This window comes from Schistocerca nitens, chromosome 7 (genome assembly GCF_023898315.1).
Source record: "Schistocerca nitens isolate TAMUIC-IGC-003100 chromosome 7, iqSchNite1.1, whole genome shotgun sequence".
Classification (NCBI taxonomy): Eukaryota; Metazoa; Arthropoda; class Insecta; order Orthoptera; family Acrididae; genus Schistocerca; species Schistocerca nitens.
Window position 1 is genome coordinate 328,543,578 of NC_064620.1, and position 16,462 is coordinate 328,560,039.

Genomic DNA, 16,462 nt, shown 5'->3' on the forward strand with positions numbered 1-16,462 from the left:
ATATTTTACTCATAAGAGATGAAATTAGAAAAGAAGTTCTTAGGAATGGAGAAAGGTAGATGAGTTTAATAAAGTAAAATTGACAGAACTGGAATAATGAAATGAAAGATGGGAGCAAAGTAATTGGGCAATTATGTAGAAGGATAGGCTTCTTAGATACTCAGGAGGTAATATATGGTACATTATGTTATTTGGAACTGAGTTCTCTCATTGACACTCGAAGAAAAGATAAATGTATGTTGAGGTTTGAAATGATTGAATGTCAGCTAATCAAGGAAAAAAAGGAATGATTTAAACATAAGCTGACAGTGGTTGAGACTTTTGTTCAGTATTTCACCAAAGATGATTTAATAATGTATTGTATACAGTGTGTCCCTCAAACGAGTTTACAGTATTTCAATGTTAATAACTCAAACAAAAATAACAGAACCTATTGATCTTTAAGTCACTTAGGTGGTCGTGACATTACTGATGATGTTTTACTGTTGAAAGTGTACAATTTGTTCCTGCAAACACTGATAACACAGAAAGATTAACAGTTCATTCTTCCACAACACATGGATCATCTCCTGCCCAGTACACACAATTATGACACTTGATGGTCCCAATAAGTTTAAATGTCACCTCATCAGACCAAACAATGACTTCAGTCACCTGTTCATCACCACAGATCCATTCACAAAATTTGAGGTGGCTATCTGGATCATCCTCATTCATTGTGTGAAGCAACCTGGGAAAGTAGGATTTTCACATTGTTCGCAGCTTTCCGTATTGACTTCTTTTGGGATCTTGTGACAGCTCCTCTTTTGTTCTCTACTGATTTCTTCCTGCCACACCATCCCTTCTGAAGATCATGCACACACCCTTCCCTTTCAAATTTGTCTCATAATTTCATTATTTTCACACTTGTTGTGGCACAGTATCAAACTGTGCCCTCTATTGTCTCTGCACTTTGTGCATGTTTACACTTTTCCAGTAATACTTTACAATCCACTTTTCCTTGCTCCAAGACAAGTGTCCAGTCATCTTGTTTACGTGTAGTTGCTAGCAGTTGAAATAAACAAAAGAAAAACAAATGACTGGCTACACACACTAGTCATGAGAGCACATATAATCACAATTTCCTCTCCAGTTATTAAAGTTCAGAGAGTAAACACCTTTGTGGGGACACCCTGTATTACAGAGTACCAGCAGAACAAAACTGTCTGTGTTCAAATGGAAGGACTACATAACTAATATTACTGTTGTTATGAAGTTACAGATAAATAGTATAGAATTCACCACTATTAGTCACAGGCCAGATGGATTGGCTATCTCGAACATGAGTGATGGCACACTTCCTCAACAAATGCACTATGGTGAACTCGCACCTTCAGAAAATATTATGATGCTCCTTTAAAGTACTACAAAAACTGACTCATGATGGTGGTGGTGGTGGTGGTGATGAAGAATACAGACATAATTCCAAATACTTGTGATGATACAACAGAAGATTACAACCACTGGCAATGAACCACATCAGTTGGAATTGATCTGTTTTAACATGATCAAAGAAGAAGGGAAGTAGAAGTTTGAGAAAGAGAAACCTTGACAAATCAGCCACATCATCTCCTATCTATGGTTTGGTGCAAAATATGTAGATGCATGTTTTATGGACAGATTGGTCTCCTAAGCCACTAATAGCATGTACATACGAGGTGTGATTGGAAAGTTTTAAGGATGGGCCTGCAATTGTACAAAGGTGATACTTACATGCTACTGTGATGAATCTCCTTCAGAATAGTCCCCTTCTGACTGAACACACTGACTCCAACGGTGTTTCCGCTTTTGGAAACATTCCTGGATTTTTTTTCCTGAAGTGTGTTAAGGACACTCTCCGTATTTGCCTGGATGTCTTCAATGGAGTCAAATTGCTTCCCTTTTAGTGAAAATTTCAGTTTAGGAAACAGGTAGAAGTCCGCAGGGACCAAATCAGGCGAATATGGCTGTTGTGGAAGCACAGGAATTTTGAATTTGGTCAAAAATTCAACAATGGAGAAGGCACAATGAGCCAGAGCATTGTCATGGTGTAGCACCCAACTCTTGTCTTTCCACAATGCAGGCCTTTTCTACCGCACCTTATTCGCACAAACGCTCAAGGACATATTTACAGTATTTCTGGTTAATGGTCTGTCCCTCGGGGGTAAATTCATGTTGCACAATACCAGTAGAATGGAAAAAAAATCACCAACATTTTCTTGACGTTTGACCGACTTTGCTGTCCTTTTTTCAATCGTGGTGAACCTGGAGCCTTCCACTGCGAAGTCTGCACTTTGGTTTCAGGATCATATCCATATGCCCATGATTCATCACCTGTAATTACCCTATTCAACAAATCTGTAATTTTTAGTCCAATTAATCGGTTCTTGGCACACTTCAGTTTGGTATTGTCTCTGGTCACTTGACAACACTTTTGGAATGAATTTTGCGGACACTCATTGGATAAGTCAAGTCAACGCATGTTCAGATCTTCAGTTAAAATTGACTGAACTGCATAGAAATTTAAATTGTTCATCAGCAATCTCCCTAATTGTAAGTCTACGATCAGTGCGCACTGTCGCAAACTTTCACAACATTTTCATTCGTTTTTCAGGTGGAAGGATGGCTGGACTGTGTTTCATCTTCAAATGATTTGTGGCCATTTTTAAATCTGTTGAACCAGACAAAAAAATTTGACTGGCTCATACAATTATCTCTAAAGGCTGTTTTTAATAGCTTGTAAGTCTCAGAAGCTGATTTCCTGGTTTTAAAACAAAATTTCACACAAACTCGTTGCATCGTTTTTACATCCGTTTTCACACAGACAGAATCTGGCAACAAGACCTAACAGACTCGCACTCAACCAGCTGCCTCAATGAACTGAATAAAGGAAATGCAGTATCCTGTGAGACGGTGTTCAAGGACAAGGCAATGACTCACTCCCCACCCTCCGTGAACTTGCCCGCCCAACCAGTAAGCAGTAGGGATCCATTCTTAAAACTTTCCAAGCACATCTCGTATGCAATAATATTGAGAAACTATAGATGAGAAACTTGCTTGGAATTGAATGACCACTGTCAATGATACAACATTGTACCTATTGAATGTCCTTTTGTAGTCTAAAAAGCCCTAGCTCTCAATCCATTACCACATTGTGCCTCTCTTTCTTTTGCATGTGTCTGTATCTCTTGGAGATGTATGCTTTTACCTTCTTAAATATCTTATTTTAAAGTTATTGATGTGAGCAATTATTAGTTGAATTATTATTAGTTTAAACGTGTGCTCACTAGATCTGTCATTTTCAGTTACATATTCTGAAACATTTGGACTGCACTATGCATGTAAATGAACAGTTTATTTTAACTTTTCAGGATCAGCACTGAGTTCTGGTCATTCATCAGAATCATTGGATAAGTCAAGTCGACATAGTGGAAGAGTATAGCAGTGGTAGAATTAGTTGAAGAAATTCCTGAAGAAAGTTCCTTATATGGAAGAATGGTTATTAGTGATACATCCAGATATTGATGATGCAAACTATCACGTGCTGCAAGCCAGTTACACAACAAAATTATTTTAAGTGGTGATCAGACATCCATTAAATGTATCAGCTTATATTCTTGTGACACATTTCCAGGAACTTTATAACATAAATATTTCATGTCTAAAAGTTGCTGTTACTGCAGCTGTTGAGATTTATAAGAACAACAACATTCATTCCTTCGTTGAAAAGAAATAAATTTATGAATCTGGCCTTGCATTGTTTTAGGATGCTCATAGGCTGTTGCATATTGTATTGATACTGGAAGTGTTGCAAGAATAACCACCCAGGAATTTTAACTGTGATGCAGATCACTTCAAAATGTTTTTTTGAAAGTGTGTATGTGTTGGAATATATACTGTTTCAGTTTGCCATTAGTTTTAAAATGTGCCTTGTGCTACCTAAAGTTGCATTGCGGTTAAATAATACATTGAGTTTTGTATGACTGAAGTTCTGTGATGTTGGATGGTGTAAAATTTGAGAGAAGTTGGTTTGTTGTGGGCATGTGTTGTGGAATATTTGTAGCTTTCAACTTGTCACATGTATGAAATAGAATGAAATATTGCGTCCTGTGGAAAGCCTGTCTCAGTGCTAATTGGTAGACAGTACAATATGCACCACATCTCTCTGTATCATCTAAATAACTTTCCATTGCCCTGAAGATTGAGTATACTTTTGCAATATCATAGCTGTGACTTGTATTGAAAAGTACAAACATTTATTTTTGTTATGTTTTTGACACACATTAACTTTTTGTTCTTGTGCAAAAAATTGAGAGCATCCTTTCTGTATTATTTTATAAACACAACAGCAATTTTGAAAGTTTCTGTTATAGGTGCTACTGTTTTATACTTTTTTTAAAATAACAAAATAGTTTTTATTCCCCAATTTTAATGAGATTGAGATTTTAGTTTTTGTTGTTCACAGAAAATATAATAAAATATTGAATCAGCGAAGTTAAATGTGCCGGGAGGTCACAGATTTTGGTGATAATATGCAGACTTGAGCAGCATTATATCAGAATGGCTATACTTTCATTAAAAGGGATGACATGATTTTTTCACTTGTTGAAGTATAAAACAAGTGATTGCATGTTGAACATCGTAATTGATACATTGTGCTGTATTCTTATTTCGTGAGAGTTTATTTTGATAGGTAACAAGCTCTTTTTGTGCATTCCCTCTTATGAAGTTTTATTAGAGAATGTAAGATTCAAGAGGATGTACATGCAGAAAAAATGTGTTTTTATTATGTCACATCACTAGTGCTGTTGAAACATGCCATGTTTTCAAGAAAATTTAATTGTCCATTTTTGGCTGTAACTATATTACAGAAAATGATGATAGAAATTTGGGACCTGCATCTTGTAATTATGTTGTTAATATTTATTGTAAATTCTTGTATATAATTTATGCTGAATGAATTTTATGTTCAACAGTTGCCGAATTGGATGATAAAGAATTGTTGTGGGTGTTTATGTCAATTTGAAAACGTACATAACATGGGGAAGAAGTTAACTCAGCCAAATGGAATGTTTTAGATCATTCAAAACATCTAAGCATGTGTGTTGAGGTGATTACAATCTAATTATGTGAAAACAGTGAATAGCCTGTTCCTTTAGTGAAGACTGTACATGAAAAATTGTTGTGTGTATGTTTTTACATGAATTTCTTGTGTAAATAGAATATTATATTGTTTATAATGGCCTGTTTTTTATTAAAAAGTCTCCCAGTGTGACCTGATTTTTGTTGATTTGATTGGAAAAAATATGAAAGTGAGACAGCTCATTGATTCATTTCACTGCTAGAATGTTGTCACAGAAAAGCTATCGAAAGGAAGTTTTTTCTTGAAATGAAAAAACATAAGTCCAGGACGGAATAACAACAGTATGGAAGGATAGATTGCTACTTATCATATAGAGAAGGTACTGAGTCTCAGACAGGCACAATGTGAAAGACGGCAAAAATATTACAGCTTTTGGACAGTGTCCTCCTGTAGTCGAAAACAGACACACACATTCACACAAGCGTGAGCCACTCACACATGGCCACTGTCACTGGGCACTAGGGCCTGACTGCTGGGTTCTAGCACCCCGAGAGAGTAGCCTTTTGTGTGAGTACCACTTCTAACTGAAACTGAACCACATCCTTCGTCAGAGCTTTCATTGTCATTTCCTTAAATGAGTGATTCCACACAAAATCCTTCCCACCCTTCCTAAAGTAATGATCCATTGCCCACACAACCTACATAACATCCAACCTCTTGGCTCACGCAAGACCTGCACAGTGCACACACCCCTCACATCCTGTTCCAATCCTGTCAAAAGGCTATCCTACCCCATTATCAGAGGGAGGATCACATTCGAAAGCAGTCATATATTATTCCATCTTTGCTGAAATAGCACAACTTTTTATATTGGTATTACTGCCAACCAACTGTCCGACAGGACGTATGGCCACCAACAAATTGTAGTCGAGAGCAAGGTGGACCACCCTGTGGCCCAACATGCAGCTGAACATGACATGCTTGATTTCAGTGGCTACTTCAGAACCCAGGTCCATCTGGATCACCCCCCTCCAACACCAGCGTTTCTGAAATGCACAATGGGAGTTATCCTTACAACACATTCTCCGCTACCGAAATCATCCCAGCATCAACCTATGCTAACCTGTTGTTCCCACACCCAGCTGTTTATGCCCCCATCTGTCCTGTACCCTCCTCCAAATACATGTCCCCTCATCTCACTGTGCACCATTCTCTGCCAATGCACCCACAGGTGTTTCCACCTTCTCCGCTCCTCTCCTTTCCCACTCTTCCCTTCCCCTCCCCTCCATCCTCCCTGCCCCATGGTGTCATGGCCCTGCCCCTGGCAGACTAGTCCTTCCATCATCTAGTCTCTGCACACTCCACCAGGAAGTGCTCACATCTCCTCCTCCTCCTCCTCCTCCTCCTCCTCCCCCCCCCCCCCCCAAATCTGCAGCCTGTTCTTCGCCCTACCCCTTCCCTGCTCCACTCTGGATTGCTGCTTCTGTTCAATGTAATGCTTTTGCATTCTGGACAGAACTATCTCAGATAGTGTTCATGTGTGTGAGGTGTGTTTGTTTGTGTGAATGTGTATGTGTTTTTCTTTTCCACTTTGAAGAAGGATTCAGCAAAAGCTCAATATGTAAAAGTCTTTTTGTTGTGCCTGTCTGCAACTCAATGTGTCACCTTTACGGCAAGTAGCAATCCATTCTTTTCATTGTATTGCAGGCATAGTCTCTGTTGATTAGGGTAGAATTTTTTCGTCGTCCATTCAAGCTTCTAGAAAATGTTAAAAAAAAAATCCCACCTCAAATTCGTGACCTGAAAAGAGATTACACAAACCACAGACAAGGAATGGGCATTTGCTTCTTGCTCATAGAACTTGGCCATGATGCAACACTGAATCTTGTTAGTAGACAAAGGTTTAAAACAGAAATTTTCTAGCTAAGTGAGTGGCACTTTCAAGTGACAAGTTAGTTGACTGATCCTAAAATATCCAGCCAAAAAATGGCTAAAATTTTCTAAGGCGTGAAATAAAATCTAATGCTATGTGATGCTTCAGAAGTTAATAGTTGTTTGCACAAGAATGTCAAGTTTATTTATTCACAGAATGTTATGAACACACACTCTTTGGCACTAAGGATTCTTATAGGTGAGTACATCATGAGAGCATTGTGTGACTTGATACACAACTAAATTTCACTTTGATGCTTTTCTTGTCAGTATCACAACAAGTGGGTCCCTCTCGTGCTCTGGCCAGAGGGACCCGCCCCACTTTTTAAACTTCCCCAATCATCCATCTCGCCTCCCTGATGAGAAAGTTCTTGAACTGTTATTAGTGTCTGTGGGCAGCATTAGGGCCCCATGTATGTGTAAGTTATATAGACTGCAGCCCAGGGTTGTCTACCATTAAGGAGCACATGCAACAAAAATAGAAAATAAAATATTTCTGTTTTAATACTATGGTGGAGGCTCTCATAAAAGACATAGACGTTATTATTTTGTGTGGGCATATTCTGCAATGTTTTTTGGAGGACAGCTGATATGAATTAAGTTAGCACTTACCTGACAAACCTTACACTTCCTCACATCAAATTCTCGCATTTCAGTTGGTAAAATTGTTAAGACTATCAAATTAACAGTTAATTAAATTTTGGCCACTTTAAATGAGTTCAGTTTCTTAGAAAACAGATTTCTACCATACCTCATTTCATCCAAACAGGAGCTCCTTTCTTTCTTTTTTTTTCTGAGTTCTTTAACTTGAGGAAAACCATTTTCAGATAACTTCATTCATTAACGAGATATTATGGGAAAGTATTGTATTTCAGTTTAATATTTAAGTAACGACAATTATGGAAAGGATAGATTGCTACTCACAGTAAAGATAGCATGTTGAGTTGCAGAGATGCACACCAAAAAGATTGTCACACACAAGCTGTCGGTCAAGCTTTCATCAGAAAAGGAAAACACACAAACAAGCTCACTTCACACACACAACTGCTATCTCTGGCAACACAGATCAGACAAACTGAAATGTGTTGAACAGGAACAACTATCTGTAGTGGAGTGGGGATGGGAGAGGGATAGCAGAGTATGGGTGGGGAAATAGGAAACAATGCGGCCTGCCAATGTTTGCATGGAACAGATGATGACAGGACAAGTCTGTCAGGTGTGTGCAGTGTAGGAAGCTGTGGTGAAGGGGAAAAGACAAAAACAGAGACGGGGGAAAGATCAATGGGTGCACTGGCAGAAAGCAATGCACAATTAGAGTGGTGACATGAGTTGGGAGTAGGTGATAGGACACAGAGGCTAGAGACTGTTGACTGGAGAGTGTGGGGCAGTAGGTTACCGTATCTACATCTACATTCATACTCCGCAAGCCACCCAACGGTGTGTGGCGGAGGGCACTTTACGTGCCACTGTCATTACCTCCCTTTCCTGTTCCAGTCGCGTATGGTTCGCGGGAAGAACGACTGTCTGAAAGCCTCCGTGCGCGCTCTAATCTCTCTAATTTTACATTCGTGATCTCCTCGGGAGGTATAAGTAGGGGGAAGCAATATACTCGATACCTCATCCAGAAACGCACCCTCTCGAAACCTGGCGAGCAAGCTACACCGCGATGCAGAGTGCCTCTCTTCCAGAGTCTGCCACTTGAGTTTGCTAAACATCTCCGTAACGCTATCACAGTTACCAAATAACCCTGTGACGAAACGCGCCGCTCTTCTTTGGATCTTCTCTATCTCCTCCGTCAACCCGATCTGGTACAGATCCCACACTGATGAGCAATACTCAAGTATAGGTCGAACGAGTGTTTTGTAAGCCACCTCCTTTGTTGATGGACTACATTTTCTAAGCACTCTCCCAATGAATCTCAACCTGGCACCCGCCTTACCAACAATTAATTTTATATGATCATTCCACTTCAAATCGTTCCGCACGCATACTCCCAGATATTTTACAGAAGTAACTGCTACCAGTGTTTGTTCCGCTATCATATAATCATACAATAAAGGATCCTTCTTTCTATGTATTCGCAATACATTACATTTGTCTATGTTAAGGGACAGTTGCCACTCCCTGCACCAAGTGCCTATCCGCTGCAGATCTTCCTGCATTTCGCTACAATTTTCTAATGCTGCAACTTCTCTGTATACTACAGCATCATCCGCGAAAAGCCGCATGGAACTTCCGACACTATCTACTAGGTCATTTGTATATATTGTGAAAAGCAATGGTCCCATAACACTCCCCTGTGGCACGCCAGAGGTTATTTTCACGTCTGTAGATGTCTCTCCATTGATAACAACATGCTGTGTTCTGTTTGCTAAAAACTCTTCAATCCAGCCACACAGCTGGTCTGATATTCCATAGGCTCTTACTTTGTTTATCAGGCGACAGTGCGGAACTGTATCGAACGCCTTCTGGAAGTCAAGAAAAATAGCATCTACCTGGGAGCCTGTATCTAATATTTTCTGGGTCTCATGAACAAATAATGCAAGTTGGGTCTCACACGATCGCTGTTTCCGGAATCCATGTTGATTCCTACATAGTAGATTCTGGGTTTCCAAAAACTACATGATACTCGAGCAAAAAACATGTTCTAAAATTCTACAACAGATCGATGTCAGAGATATAGGTCTATAGTTTTGCGCATCTGCTCGACGACCCTTCTTGAAGACTGGGACTACCTGTGCTCTTTTCCAATCATTTGGAACCCTCCGTTCCTCTAGAGACTTGCGGTACACGGCTGTTAGAAGGGGGGCAAGTTCTTTCGCGTACTCTGTGTAGAGGCAAGGCTGATTTTGGGAGCGAAGAGTCTGCTGTAAGCATTAACTCCTATCTATGCAGTCCAGAAAAGCTGCATGATGTGCAATAGGGTGGTCCAATTTTCTCTTGGCCTCAGTTTGGCAGTGGCCATTCATCCTGGTGTATAGTAGGTTGGAAGTCATACTAATATTAAAAAGAAGAAGAAAACTGAGCAAAGATTGCATCAGAGCTGGTACATGACATGGATGCTTTCACACCAACATCCCTCATGCCCATAGTCTTACCACTGTTGAATGTTACCTCTTCCAATGTCTTTCAGACTCCAAACCCACTACCTCATTCCTCATACACCTCACTATTTCCTTATATACAACTGCTGCTTCTGAAAGGGAAGCTATACAAACAAATCCTTGGCACCACCATTGGCACCTGCGTGGAACCCTCCTATTACAACCTGTTCATGGACTTGCTAGAGGAAAGCTTCCTAATCTGCCAAAACTCCAAACCCTTGATATGATTCAGATTCATTGATGATATCTTAATGACGCAGAGCCTACCCTATCCTCAGTCCTTCACAATCTCAACACCTTCTCTCCCATCCACTTTACTTGGCCCTTCTCAACCCAGTGTGTCACCTTCCTGGACACTGACCTCCTCCTCTCTGAGGTATCCATCCACATTAAACCCACCGACCACCAACAGTACCAGCATTTTCACAGTTGCAGTCCCTTCCACACCAAAAAATCCTTCCCATACAGCTTAGCCACCCGGGAATGGCAAATGTTCTGTGACAGGAACTCCCTTGCTCAGTACGATGAGGGTCTCACTTTCTGCTGCCGTTTTTTCCGTTCCCTTCCCTTCCCTCCCCCACAGCCTCTCTGCTGCACTATGTAGCCCTGTCTACCACCTCTAATCCTTGCACATTCCGCCAGGCCACATTGTTTCCTCTTCTCCCACCCTTATTATGTTATCCCTCCTCCTTCCCCTCTCCACTACGGATTGTTGCGTTCGACGCGTTTAGTTTCAGTTTGGCTTGAGTAGCCAGAGATAGCAGTCGTGTGTGTGAGTTGTTCTCTCTCTCTCTCTCTCTCTCTCTCTCTCTCTCTCTCTCTCTCTCTCTGTCTGTGTGTGTGTGTGTGTGTGTGTGTGTGTCCAAGAAATGCCTTGGCTGACAGCTTATGTGTAACAGTATTTTCATTGCGTGTGTTTGCAACTCTTTCAGTGAGTAGTAATCTATCCTTTGCAAAATTGTTGATAATCCAACATGGATTTTCCATTGTTTAGTATTTAAGTAAAATTTTCTAGCTTGTTCTTTTCATTCTGTCATCCTGCTTTTGCCAGACAGACATGTTACAATATGTTTTTAAAAAAACTGAAATACTAATTTTCGCATGAATCTCACTCAGACCCTCATCTTTCTCTGTATATAGTTATTCCCAGTGATGTTAGAAAAGTGTGTTGAGTACCTAAGTAAGTTAATTTTTCTTCATTTCTTAATAGCACCAATTCATTCAAAAATTGTGTTGCAGTATTCTATAAAATTGAAGAATAAACCTTAAATGATGCACAATAGGCTTTTAATTCGAAACTGGACCATGGTATTGACTGATTTCTTCCACCAAATTATACTGATTCGAAAGATCTACAGCAGTCTTCATGACTTTATCAGAAGTCATTGTCACCAATTGGCCTAAGCATTGGAGTGGTGGGTGCTGTGGTGAATAGTGGTACTGTAAAGAACAAAAACAAGATATTGTGTGCAAACGATGGAGACTTATGTTGGGGAAAAACATGCTACCTCAGATTGTCCACAAGAATAGGCTAGTGCATACAAAATCATAAATGGTCTGTTTCGCTGCCAGTTACCTAACACAGCAAGCTACAACATATGTCAATCCAATATATACCGGTATGTACCAGAGTGGAAGTCATTGCTGTACTGCTCAAAACATAAGTGAAGAGACTTCCCTAAAGCAAAAACAATCATCTCACTTTAGTCAACTTGAAAGCTTTCGGACAAGACTGTGCCTACAACTTATCTCTAAAGATAAACTGAATAAAGGCAAACTCACATTTAAGCAACTACATGTGTATTTGGACAAACTATTGCTCAATATGGAGCATCAAGGATCCTAAAAACTGCCAAGAATGCTTTGTGACTCACAAAGACAGTTAAAAAGGTGTGTGGTTACCAGTGACTTTTAATAATTCTTGATTTGGATGGTGCAGACAAGTACATTACTTCACACGCTAATCTGCATACACTATGTGATCAAAAGTATCCGGCCAACCTGAAAAAAATACGTTTTTCATGTTAGATGCATTGTGCTGCCAGGTACTCCGTATCAGCGACCTCAGTAGTCATTAGACATCGTGAGAGAGCAGAATGACCGAGCGAGGTGGCGCAGTGGCTAGCACACTGGACTCGCAATCAGGAGGACGATGGTTCAATCCCATGTCCAGCCATCCTGATTAAGGTTTTCCGTGATTTCCCTAAATCGCTCCAGGCAAATGCCAGGATTGTTCCTTTGAAAGGGCATGGCTAACTTCCTTCCCCGTCCTTCCCTAATCTGATGAGACCGATGACCTCGCTGTCTGGTCTCCTTCCCCAAACAACCCAACCCAGAGCAGAATGGGGTACTCCGCGGAACTCATGGACTTCGAAAAATGTCAGGTGATTGGGTGTCACTCATGTTATACATCTGTATGCTAGGTTTCCACACTCCAAAACATCCCTAGGTCCACTGTTCCCGGTGTGATAGTGAAGTGGAAACATGAAAGGACACATACAGCACAAAAGCATACAGGCTGACTTTGTCTGATGACTGACAGAGACCATCAACAGTTGAAGAGGGTTGTAATGTGTAATAGGAAGACATCTATCCAGACCATCACACAGGAATTCCAAACTGCATCAGGATCCACTGCAAGCACTATGACAGTTAGGCGGGGGGTAAGAAAACTTGGATGTCATGATCGAGCAGCTGCTCATAAGTCACATCATGCCACTAAATTCCAAACAGCGCCTTGCTTGGTGTAAGGAGCATCAACATTGAACAGTGAAAAAATGTCGTGTGGAGTGACAGATCATGGTATACAATGTAGTGACCTGATGGGAGGGTGTGGGTATGGCGAATGTCTGGTGAACGTCATCTGCCACTGTGTCCAGTGCCAACAGTAAAATTCAGAGGCAATAGTGTTATGGTGTGGTGTGTTTTTCATGGAGGGGGATTGCACCCCTTCTTGTTTTGCATGGCACTATCACAGCACAGGGCTACATTGATGTTTTAAACACCTTCTCGCTTCACTGTTGAAGAGCGATTCGGGGATAGTGATTGCATCTATCAATAAGATCGAGCACTTGCACATAATGCACGGCCTATGGCGGAGTTATTACCTGACAATAACACCCCTGTAATGGACTAGGGTGCACAGAGTCCTGACATGAATCCTATAGAACACATTTGGGATGATAGCATATGTTACCTTTGGGATGTTTTGGAACACCGACTTCGTGCCAGGCCTCACTGACAGACATCAATACCTCTCCTCTGTGCAGCACTCCTTGAAGAATGGGCTGCCATTCCCCAAGAAACCTTCCAGCGCCTGACTGAATGTATGCATGCGAAAGTGGAAGCTGTCATCAAGGCTAAGGGTGGGCCAACATCATATTGAATTCTAGCATTACCGATGGAGGGCGCCACAGACTTGTAAGTCATTTTTAGCCAGGCCCAGATACTTCTGACCACCTAGTGTAGTTCACTGCATATTATCTTTAGTGTAACCTTCAAATATAATCCAGTTTTAAACAAATTTTCTTTAAATCATTGATATCTCTTTGATGCAGAATGTTTCGATATTTGTCCTTTGTTCAATAAATGAAAATCTACATGTAGGGGGTAAGCTTAAATTCAGAATAACTCATTAATTTTAGCTCTTCTATTCCCACAAGTATACATATACTGCATTATAGTGAACAGAGATGATCAGGGACAAGTTTTTACTTAATTTATTGGTTATGAACCATAAGTTACAACATAAGAAAATTCAAAAAGGTATTAAATTAGGGAGATAAGGGTTGATTAAATTGAAAGCACCTCAGATTTCTGAGAGCTTCAAATGGAGCATTATGTAGCAGTTGATAATAATGGGAAAAGAAATTCAATTGAAGATGATAGGGTAGCTTCTTGAGATGTAGCAGTGAGGGCATCAGAGGATCAAGTAGGCAAAACAATATCAACAGAAATCATAGTATAAGACAGGAGCACTGAATGTAAATGGTGAAAGGAGAAAATATAAAAGTGGTGCAGGCATAATGCAATACACATTGATCAGCCAGAACATTATGATCACCAACCTACTACCAATATAAATCTGTACAAGTGATAGCAGCATCACCTGGGGAGGAATAGCTGCTAGTCTGACACGTGCACGATACACACTATATCAGTGAACATGCTGTCTGTGTGCAGAATGCAGAAGGTGTGCGATCTATCTGAGTTTGACTAAGGGTGGATTGTGATGGCCTGGAAGCTCGGCATGAGCATTTCAGAAACAGCATGACATGAGTGTTTGAGGAGTGCCTTCAACAAGTGGCAAAACCATGGTGAAACCACAGTTAGATGTCATGGGGTTGGATAGCCATCCCTCATTACAGCTGTCAGATGTCATAGGCTGGGCAGACTGGTTAAACAGGACAGGCAGCAACCTGTAGTGGGACTAACATCAGGCTTTAATGCTGGGCAGAATACAAGTGTGTCTGAATGCACTGTGCACTGAACACTCCCAACAGTCGGCCTTCACATCCGATGGCCCCCGAATGTACCAATGTTAACACCACGACATCAGCATCTACAACTGAAATGGCACGTGACCATCAGCACTGGATGTTGGCACAGTGGAAGAGCATTGCATGGTGATGAATCCCAATACCTTCATCATCATGCCAGTGAAGTGCTCGAATTCGTTGTCTTCCAGGAGAACAGCTCGTTGGCTTGTACTGTGGAATGGCGACAAGCTAGTGACAGCCTCATTATGCCCTGGGGCACATTCAAGTGGGCATCCATGGGTCCAGTGGAGCCTGTGCAAGGCAAAATAGTATCATACACTGGTTGTAGACCATGTGCACCCGTTCATGACATTCATGTTTTCCGACAGCAGTGCCATTTTTCAGCAAGATAATGCACCATGTACAAGGTCACGAGTGTGATGAAGTGGTTCAAGGAACCCAATGGTGAGTTCCAAGTGATGTGCTGGCCCCAAACCAGCCAGATCGGACGCAACTGGAATGTAATTGAACATGGCACCAGAGCCCATAATCTCCCCCTCCCTCCCCGAAATTTACAGTAATTAGGTGACTCGTGTGTGTGCAGATGTGGTGCAAACTTCCTCCAGTGACCTACCAAGGCCTTATTGCTTTCATGCCATGACACATCGCTGCTGTCATCCATGCCAAAGGTGGATGTACCACCAATTAGGTAGGTGGTCATAATGTTCTAGCTGATTGGTGTAGACATTTAAAAACAGATTGACAGGAAGCACAAAATGACAAAGCAGGCATGGCTAGAAGAAAAATTCAACACTGTAGAAGCAAGTGTGCATATGAGGAAAATAAATGTGTTGCATAGGAAAATTAATTGACAGATCACTGAAAGACATAAGCTGAAACAAGGTCCATAGAGTAGATGGCATTCCCACAAAATTATTGAGATCCTTGAGAGAACTTACCATGTTGTTGTTGTTGTGGTCTTCAGTCCTGAGACTGGTTTGATGCAGCTCTCCATGCTACTCTATCCTGTGCAAGCTTCTTCATCTCCCAGTACCTACTGCAACCTACATCCTTCTGAATCTGCTTAGTGTATTGATCTCTTGATCTCCCTCTACGATTTTTACCCTCCACACTGCCCTCCAATGCTACATTTGTGATCCCTTGATGCCTCAAAACATGTCCTACCAACCAATCCCTTCTTCTAGTCAAGTTGTGCCACAAACTTCTCTTCTCCCCAATCCTATTCAACACCTCCTCATTAGTTACGTGATCTACCCACCTTATCTTCAGCATTCTTCTGTAGCACCACATTTCGAAAGCTTCTATTCTCTTCTTGTCCAAACTGGTTATCGTCCATGTTTCACTTCCATACATGGCTACACTCCATACAAATACTTTCAGAAACGACTTCCTTGCCATTGCCAGTCTACATTTTATATCCTCTCTACTTCGACCATCATCAGTTATTTTACTCCCTAAATAGCAAAACACCTTTACTACTTTAAGTGTCTCATTTCCTAATCTAATCCCCTCAGCATCACCCGATTTAATTTGACTACATTCCATTATCCTCGTTTTGCTTTTGTTGATGTTCATCTTATATCCTCCTTTCAAGACACTGTCCATTCCGTTCAACTGCTCTTCCAAGTCCTTTGCTGTCTCTGACAGAATTACAATGTCATCGGCGAACCTCAAAGTTTTTATTTCTTCTCCATGGATTTTAATACCTACTCCGAATTTTTCTTTTGTTTCCTTTACTGCTTGCTCAATATACAGATTGAATAACATCGGGGAGAGGCTACAACCCTGTCTCACTCCTTTCCCAACCACTGCTTCCCTTTCATGCC

The 16,462-nt window shown here is 40.9% G+C and overlaps 1 protein-coding gene across 3 annotated transcripts in view; it reads left to right on the top strand.

Moving 5' to 3' along the window:
* LOC126195820 (transport and Golgi organization protein 1) overlaps positions 1-5,258 on the top strand; it is a 166,227-nt gene extending 160,969 nt beyond the window's left edge. For all 3 annotated transcript variants that reach the window (XR_007538614.1, XM_049934460.1, XM_049934462.1), the window contains one exon: positions 3,390-5,258. Coding sequence is in view for 2 of the 3 variants with exons in the window: in XM_049934460.1 (XP_049790417.1) it covers positions 3,390-3,460 (71 nt within the window). In the remaining variant the exon portion in view is untranslated. The remainder of the gene's footprint in view (positions 1-3,389) is intronic.
* Positions 5,259-16,462: the final 11,204 nt, after the last annotated feature.